Consider the following 9,425-nt stretch of genomic DNA (forward strand, 5'->3'; position numbering starts at 1 on the left):
ACTATGAGGTACAAGTTAGAAAAACTGCAGTATTCATGCTTATACGCTAAAATGAGAGAGAGAGGTCATTCCTCCAACAAAAAGAGTGTGCGTCTGGATTTTTAAACTTTACCCAGTACCAGATGTGTATCTCTGGTCGACTTACTGTAAACACACAATTAAAGATACGTATGATGCACGATCCTCGCAGTAGATAGCGCTATTTAAGCAATAGCGAAAATCAGACCTGAAAAAAAATCAGGCCTGTACGGGATTCGAGCCACTGACCTCAATTGGTAGAGCGCTGCACTAGTATCGCAGAGGTCAGTGGTTCGAATCCCGTACAGGCCTTATTTTTTTTCAGGTCTGATTTTCGCTATTGCTTAAATAGCGCTATCTACTGCGAGGATCGTGCATCATACGTATCTAATACCGCAGTTCAAAATATATGAACTTCGTATATTTCATTGTATCTGGTTTATCACTTTCACGGGTTTATTACGAATCAACTTAACTGCCTGCTCCCAGTTGGCTTGTTAGCTCAATTGGTAGAGCGCTGCACTAGTATCGCAGAGGTCAGTGGTTCGAATCCCGTACAGGCCTGATTTTTTTTCAGGTCTGACTTTCGCTATTGCTTAAATAGCGCTATCTACTGCGAGGATCGTGCATCATACGTATCTAATACCGCAGTTCAAAATATATGAACTTCGTATATTTCATTGTACACAATGATTAAAGGTTGCATCATTTACTTTTGCAAGGCACAAGATGTCACCACATGGCAAAATGGTATAAATATCTCAATATTTATCGTTATTTTCTTCGTAATTTAAAGCCAGGCCGCTTTAAACTAAAAAAAAATTGTACACTCTATCAATATCATCAATAGAGATCATGACAATTAAATTCTGAGAGATTTTGGTGATTGGTGATGGTTTGAATTTTGCCAAATGGTGCTCAATTTTAAAGATGTTTTGGCTTCTAAACTTGTTGCCTAACTCAGTTATAGTGCACCCTTTTCTAAAATTACAGGACTCCGGTTAACTTGCTCATTTTCAACCTGGCTGTGGCAGATGCTCTCTTTGCAGTGTTTCTCTCACTCAAATTTATTGTGACTCTCAACCTGACTCACCCGCGTGGCCTGACGGGTACAGTTTTATGCAGACTGATTACAGGGGCAACTTTCGGTTGGGTTGCAGCAGTTTGCTCGATTTTTACCCTGGTTGCAATTTCTTTCGAACGATATTTCGCAGTTTTGGAAACAATCGGCAACAGACGGAGACTCACAATCCGCAAAGTGAAGGTATGTCCCCATAAAAATTTGCAACAACAAAAATATTGTGTTTCGATATGTCTTCGGATTCACTAATATGAACCGTTTTTAATGTGTCTAGGTGATAATAATTGCGGCTTGGACCTACGCATCAATCAGCAACATCCCAATATTCGTAGGCGCCAAACTGAGCGAAAAGGGTGATTGCACGAGTAATTTACCCAAGGATTGGATGTACAAGGCTTATAACATGTATCTCAATGTCGTTGTTGTCTTTGGCCCGATGTCGTTGATGTTCGTGCTGTACTCAAGAGTCCTGTACACCTTATGGGTGAAGCCACAGATCAGCGTTCATGTTCAGGCGATCACAAATCATCAAAAAGTAAGAGTATGAGAGAAGATTAAATAAATGTCTAACGATGATTCTATGAAATTCAAAGACGAATATCTCATGGAAAATCCACACAGTCCCTTAATTTTGTCATAGATTTTGAGACTATCGAATAGAAACATTTCACAACAGCTTTGAAAACTCCTACTTTTATTACATGTACAGGACATTAATCATAATAAGGCATAATAGTGGCTATTGGTGAAGAGTAAATAGATAGTTCATTTCAGTCATTATCGAAACACGATTAATTACTCAGGCAAGTGCTAGCCATAACGAATGGCCCAAATTTTTCTATTGTGCATTTTATGTGGCTAAAACTGATAACTAGGCTCAATGACCAGCCACTGTTCAAGTTATGAGACACTTCGCCTCGTCAATTGGGAGACTGAACCCTGATTGTTCTTATCGCTGTGCGAGTTCAAACCAGTCTGAAATTGCGCCTCATTCTTCGCAGACAATAAATCTGTCGCTGGAACGAAGATTTTTTCCGACCTTATGATCCATTACCTTGTTAACAGGAAAGTAATACACATTGTGAGCCGGTGGTAAGATCGACTCCGTTATTTATAGCCAAGGTTAGAGAGGTTGCATGTTAGTTTGTTAATCTATCTTTATTAAATAAATCTCGTATTTATTTATTTAAAAGAATATCTGCAGCCACACAGTGTCAAGGGTCATCAGCTACGTTCCTGCGATCAGGGTCTCCTTAAGGTCCCAAGAACTAACTTTAAGACCTTTGGTGATCGTGCCTTTGCCCGTTCTGGACCTTTTTTGTGGAACGAACTGCCGCTTGAAATTCGAAACAGTCCAAGTGTAACGATTTTTAAGTCAAAGCTTAAGACACATCTATTCAAGCTGGCTTACAGTTTGTTTTGATATTTTGTCGTTTATCATTTTAATATTTGTAGTTAATAATGTTGTAAAGCGCTTTAGAATATTTTATAATTTTAGCGCTTTAGAAATGTAAATTATAAATTATAAATAAATTATATAATATATATATATAAATTATCAAAAAACAGGGTGTACATGCTGAGAGTCCGTAAGCGAGTCACCCTGATGGTTGTCGCAGTCACGGTCATCTTTGCAATATGCTGGGGAACCATTCAAGTACTTTACACTTTGAAATATTTTACCTCCTATCAACTGAGTCCTGTTGTGACCGCTAACGTAATGGTTCTATTCAATTCTGCGGCCAATCCATTCATGTACGCGCTGTTGAACCATACCTTCCGGGACAAGATGAAGAAAATAATACGCTGTTCTATTGTGAGAGTTGTTCCTGCCGTTGCAGAACCACAAAACAGGGATCTTGCCATCAACGAGCGAAATCCTGGCCCTCTCCCGGCTGTGGAGTAAACTCCCCGTAACCTGAGGATCGAACACTACTTGATCTTCCTTTCTGGGAATAATTTGACTCTCCGAAGACTATGGCTGTATTTCCTTTTCTTTTAGTGGGTTCATATGCAACAGATTTATCGCTTACTCAAGAACAGTAAATAATGCAAAGAGGAAAAATGACGCACTTAAAACTTATAATTATTATCACCAGGGGGGTGGGGGAGGGGATGATGTCAGTGAACGGAGGGGGGATCAGTCGTCACCAAAAGAATATAAAGGGGGAACTATCGCTATGGTGAGCTAAAGCTGATGGAGTAACATCATCTCATAAAGTATCTCTCTAAGGCATCTTCTGCTGGGTAGAATACAAATGGTGGAAAGTGAACACCGTCAATAGTGCCTCCTGGGTATGCTGCGCTCATCTGATAGACATCCAAGATAGGGATACCAGCTTCACACATTTTCTTCATGGCGTAAGCGTTGAACAGCTTAATTCGCTGTAAAAATTCAGTTTCAGAGTTTTAGAATCTAACTATCGAAAAACAAGACAAAAAAAAAAAGAAAAAAGGAACACACAAAAGTATACCAGAAAAAAACAAAACAAAACAAGGTGGCAACGTAGCCTATAATGTAATGCCTGTAAATATAAATCGTTTCGCTTTCGATGCTGGGTTCGGCGATTGAAAACAGCAAGAGATTTCTACGAGATGGGACTTGGCACGGGCAAGAACAAGAGGATCATAATTTGGGCATCAAATTATAATTAGGCATCGTGAATTATACAAATTTCACTGCGACATTTTAGAGGTAATTGTGTGATAATTAAAGTATCACAGATGTCTTGAATTTTGAACAAGGGTGTTTTTTCATTCCGCGCTCCGTCGCCATTGCATCGGGGAAACAGAGGATACCTTCAACATAATCAGTCTAATGACCCATTCACACTAGCAGAACACGTTTAGTTAAACCCGTTTCATCTGACTGAAAATCAGCAATAGAAAACTTAAAGACCGAATTTTACATAATGTTCAAGTAATCACTAACTTCTATTTCCATTTTGCTAAACTTGAAGTCAATGAACATCAGTTTAAGCAGTTTCCCCTTGATATAAAGAGGTTATGAGAGCACAGATTCTTTACCTGCTCAGTATGAAAGCGTCGACAACAACCTGTGTACAGCTCTGTCTGTTTCCCGAGGGAGGGTGTTGTCTTCCAAACAACCCTCCCCAGATAATTCTGTCTTAAAAGACGAATGAAACCTTTAATTATCTTCTGATAATTTCTAAAGCTCGTGCTTTTTAAGAGGTGGACTCCTGTGTTGAGTACCAAGGCGCTATCTTCGTCCATTAATGGCTGTGTTACAACTGAGCGCAATTCTTCCAGGACTTGTGTAACATTGAGGTCATGACCTCCGTAACTAAAAAAAAAAAAACAGAAACAAAAACAAGCTGTCACTTCACCTCAAATTATCCTTGATTATCAGTAGTCATTTCCGAGGACAGCACGTCCATTCCCGTCGTGTCTTTCGTGGTGTTAATTCATCTAAAGACCAATAGAAGACAACCACGCCAGCTCATTTCTTACTCAACCGATCAAAGCTACAAAGTAAAATCTAAAACCAATCACCGCTTGGTCACACGCGTTTTCGCGGGCTCTTTCCTTGTCACGTGTATCTATATCGATTTCTTATTAGCTCACTGGATCTGATTCTTAATCACATCCATTTATTATCAGCTGACTATATCTAGAATGAGTTTGAGATCTAATACTTTTGTACAACATTTAAGTTCTCTTTTAATAAAAATATGTCATGTGCCTTCGATGTGATATTAATTAAAAAACGCAGTGTTTTATAGATGCCATCATATGGCGTCAATTAAATTTGTTACTTGTCTAATTTCTGTAATTAGTTTTTTTTCTTTCTCTAGATCTCGCCTTTTCTATCATTTTTCATTTTTCTCGCTACTTCATCTGTGATCTTGAGTAGGAATATCTGTACATGAATTAGAACTGCATGGAAATAATTATTTAATCGTTTAAAGGAAGTACTAGTTCCTCCTTTAATTTTTCTTATGTTCATCTCTAGGTCTGCACAAATACTGACAATAATATAGAGTTAATTTTGACAGGCATTCGGAATACGTAGATATTTCGATGACGACATTTTCCTCCTCTTAAGAAAGCTACACGCTCGTTCAAATATCATTTCTCTATGTATAAAGTTGAAAAAATAACGTTTGCAAATCATGAGATTTACGTAGATATTTAACGGTTTTCACTTTGTTTCGTCCCACAAGACCATTTGTACCAATTGAACTAGTTTTTTTTTTTAACAATGACTTTGCTCGTTGTACGTCAAATTGTCGAAGCTGAATAAATTATCAACAATTTATCTTAAAAGTGTGTATTATCACGTTTCTCAAAGTTCTTTTTTAAAAAAAAAAAGAAGTCAAACTCAACACACACCAATTAGTTAGGAATTTTTTAATTTTAATCTATCTGTTAAATACATTTTAGTTTTAAGTTGTTTACCCATCTACTTAGTAACTTTTGTCAATAAAATTAAGTTGAAACATCATCGTTTTATTGTATTGAAGAGCTCTCTTTATCTGAAAAAGCACAAAAAGCTCTTTGTAACTCTGCATATTTCCTACTTAAAACAACTATAGTCAAGTTCACCTTTGCAAAATTGAGGCCTGATTTCAACATAAATCTTTCTCCGTCCCACCTCGAAATGAGTGATTCTATTAACATCGCAAATATCAATTTCATTATTCCTTAGGTAAATATCAATTAATATAAGAAACATACCATGACATAACAACGCTATTTTCAAAAGAGACGTTTTAATTACTAGCGATAACTTCCTGTGGAACTGTTTATACAACACATAAACATTGTCACTTATCTACATGCATGGGCGAGCAGGGAGCCTTTAAAAGAAGAGAATCAATGAAAGAGATCGCGTTTTAGACTTCAAGAATCCGAAGGAGCGAAAGGACTCTGGGATCTGTCTTTTAACGATAAAACACCCTGGAAGACTTAAAGAAGGGAACTACATTTGCTGATTAAGTAAGTTATTGGTTACAAGATGAAAGGTTCCAAACGTTGTTCTGCCCTCAATCGTCTTTCAACAAAGCGAAAACATGTTCTTAAGAAATAAACTCACTTTTTTTTCGATGCAAAATAGTTATTTTTTTACGCTTTATCGAAAAGTAAAGTCACGAAATAACAGTATGTTCTCTTTTTCGTAAAAATTGGGCGTAGTTCTATGTATGGGTCTCAGATGAGTAGAACCCCATTCATTCTAATAGGTCCAAATTCCCCTCCCATCAGCAGCCACGAGCCAACGAGATGTCGTAAAATCAACATTATCTTGCTGTTTTAAACCTTTTTTCCTTTCTCGAATAGCTCTCAAGTCAGTACATCATGATTGTCACCTGGTATATCTTTTTGATGTCATTTTGCCTGGCAGAATCATATTGTAAGTAATATTAACAGTCATAAGCACTGGCTGTTCATGAATTTGTACCATGTTTTCACCCTTAGCATTTGATGGGCTTGAGAACTGCAGTTCTCGTAAAAAACAATCCTTTGCTGAAGTGTGAATAAGAAAATTTAATAGAAAGGTATACCTCTCCAGTGTAGACATCAAAACCGCTTTTTTAAAAGTTTTTAAAAGTAATGGAAAGGGAATTCGAAGAATTTATAATGGTGTTAATGATGACAAGCCTTTAAAGACTTCTTATAATCACCCTTTTTCCTTTTCTCAGTTTGCAGACATGGAAGTACTGTCTATGATCGTTGTGGACAGAAATGTACTTGCCTGCGGGGCAGGTACAGAAATTGCTTCCGAATTAGAAAAGAATTCACAGCGATGACATCTGCCGAACGAGTGCGATACACAAGGATTGTAAAGACTGCCTCGACTGATCGCAGATACAAAGAACAATATGACCGTCTGATTAAAGAACACGAGAGACTGTTTCGATCGAGCATCCACGAAAAGATTTTCTTTCTTCCATGGCATCGTTGGTTCATACTAGAGTATGAAAATCTTCTTCGAAAAATCGATTGCAGATTCACTGTGGCCTATTGGGACTGGAGTGTAGATTCCAGTGATCCGTGGAGCACGCACAAATGGGAGGATGTTTGGCACAGTGTCACTGGGTTTGGCGGGAATGGCGTAGGTGCGGAACGTTGCGTGAAGACTGGACCTTTCAGACATGGCGCGTGGGTACCCGTGTCATGCACGGGAGCGAAGTGCTTAACACGTGATTTCAATGGTTCACCTCCAGATGATATCTGTGTGCGGGAGGTTGTACTCATGAACGACTTTACTAAATTTGAACTCGCACTCAGGACTGAACTCCATGACAACGTGCACTGTCGGATCAGCGGCACCATGTGCACCGAGCAATCTGCATCTGCTCCGGAGTTCTTCCTTCACCACGGCTTTATCGACAAAATCTGGGACGACTGGCAGAAAAGATGCATTAGTAATAGGTTTGCTTACTTTCCTTGCATTGACAGACGGATGTCAGGTACACCATATTTCCCAAAAGCGCTTATTAATCTTAGACAACAACCGGGAGGCGTTCGAGTCGAGTATCAACCGTCACAGAAAGAAAACAGTATGATGAATCGTTTGAAAGGTAAGAGGCTAAAAGATGAAACAAGATAATAATACAAATAAAACAATTGGGAGTTAAGCAGTAACCCTCCACCGGAAGGTTCTTCGTCCACTCTTTTCCAGGTCAGATTGGAATTTTGAAAAGTTGATCTGTGTTATGGGAGAAGTTTTGGTGAATCGAGAACAACCCCTTTTGAAAAAAAAAGGAAAAAACGACTAACTCAATCCGATTTCGAAAGAAAGGCAAAGGCTCTCGAAACTAGTAAATGCTTTCTTCAGGCTCCCCAAGTTCAATTTAAAAAAATGCTCAAAAGAATGAGGCTTACAGACTGTGTCCTAGTGTTGCTGAACTGAAATATGGAAAATTAAAAGATGAACCAACAAAGTTTTTTTCATGGGACGTATAAATGGACTAAAATTATTAATTACATCTATTTTGAAGTTACTGGGTACCTTTCAAGCTTATTGGCACTTAGCGAGGCACATTTTTGCTTTAAATCGCTTCTTTTTCCCAGCCTACGAGAAATAAACTTTGAATCAAAACAACCCCACAAATTTCAGACGTCACAATCGGTGTTTATTGTAATTTATTTAGGGCTGGATCACTGAATTGTTAGAGCTGACCCAAGGATTGTATTTAGGTCATTGGCATCATGCAATTTCAAAGTACATGGGTTGGCACTTCGTGTCGTGCAATTATGCTCGCAAATAGTGCATAGATTTCAGACCAAATTGGACTGTGTTTAACTACCATCATTATATGTATGCATTAGACATACGTCTTGATTAGTTTGGTTTTTGGAAATAAGAAATACTTTTATTGCAGGTCTAAGTTTTACCCAGCTGCGTGCCCTTCCACGCAAGCCGTTCACGCCGCTTGGTCCAAGGGCTATCCGCCTGTTCCATGTCAGTCAGTCTGAGGTTATCAAGGCGAAACAATTGGAGAAATTGCTTCAGCCTCGCAAGTCACTGTAATTATAAAGCAGAGCTTGAAATCTCATCATAATCTGTTATTATAGACTATTCATGTATTACAATAAACGAGAAGAATGAAGTTGCTGGATAAATCTTGTTCGAGTATTAATGTGAATCTCTCTTCTATCTTCTCTCATTGATAATTCCACGGGCCTTTCATTTGAGAATTTTCAGAGACACTAATATTCAGTCTTTTAAAAAATATTTCTCTTGATGTCTCGAGAGAAATATCCAAGTAAATGGTAAATTATCTCAGGATGTTAATTCAGCGAATTTCGAAGGTAGAAATATAAAAAATTAAAATGCTTCAGCGACTGTTTACAGAAACATACAGACCACAATATTTTTTAAGGTTAAGAAAATGTGTAAAAGTTGGTTTTGTCAACCGAGTCTGGTAATTAAAAATTGGCTCCGTGAAGGAATTCTTTAAATTCTCAAATACGGTAGGTAATTAACGTTATGAACTCAACTTATACTCGGTTAAATTATCTGTTAATGCCCCCAGCCACGCAGCTCCATAGTTTCCATGGAAAGTCAGCTTTCTGTTAAAATATGTGCAGTTTCGTTTTGTATCTTTACTGATAGAATACATTCCAGTATGGCTATTTTTCGTAACAGACTGAGTCCAAGACTTCCAAACGAGAAGAAGAAGTAATGGGCATGTTCCGAACCGAATCTGATTATAACTTAAACAAAACATGTGAAGGTGTAGTCTGATCGTCCGGGTGAGTGTAGTCCTGAGAAGGACTGTTGTCAGTGGTAGTGACTGACGTTTCGACAACCTGTGCGGAAGTCATCATCAGAGTCAAGTGAATGATCGTTGTTAGTAGA

At 38.1% G+C, this 9,425-nt stretch overlaps 2 protein-coding genes across 2 annotated transcripts; one reads left to right on the top strand and one right to left on the bottom strand.

The window, feature by feature from the left end:
- Positions 1 to 1,776: 1,776 nt before the first annotated feature.
- LOC148727736 (uncharacterized) lies at positions 1,777 to 4,691 on the bottom strand. The gene is made up of 2 exons (XM_088762353.1): positions 4,127 to 4,691; positions 1,777 to 3,484 (listed from the first exon to the last, which is right to left on the bottom strand). The coding sequence occupies exons 1-2, from the start codon at positions 4,331 to 4,333 to the stop codon at positions 3,308 to 3,310; spliced, it is 384 nt and encodes a 127-aa protein (XP_088618479.1). The 5' UTR covers positions 4,334 to 4,691; the 3' UTR covers positions 1,777 to 3,307.
- Positions 4,692 to 5,898: 1,207 nt separating this feature from the next.
- LOC148727737 (uncharacterized) lies at positions 5,899 to 8,673 on the top strand. Its single transcript, XM_088725920.1, has 4 exons — positions 5,899 to 6,058; positions 6,398 to 6,470; positions 6,760 to 7,641; positions 8,446 to 8,673. The coding sequence occupies exons 2-4, from the start codon at positions 6,416 to 6,418 to the stop codon at positions 8,592 to 8,594; spliced, it is 1,086 nt and encodes a 361-aa protein (XP_088582046.1). The 5' UTR covers positions 5,899 to 6,058; positions 6,398 to 6,415; the 3' UTR covers positions 8,595 to 8,673.
- Positions 8,674 to 9,425: the final 752 nt, after the last annotated feature.

This window comes from Stylophora pistillata, chromosome 6 (assembly GCF_964205215.1).
Source record: "Stylophora pistillata chromosome 6, jaStyPist1.2, whole genome shotgun sequence".
Taxonomy (NCBI): Eukaryota; Metazoa; Cnidaria; class Anthozoa; order Scleractinia; family Pocilloporidae; genus Stylophora; species Stylophora pistillata.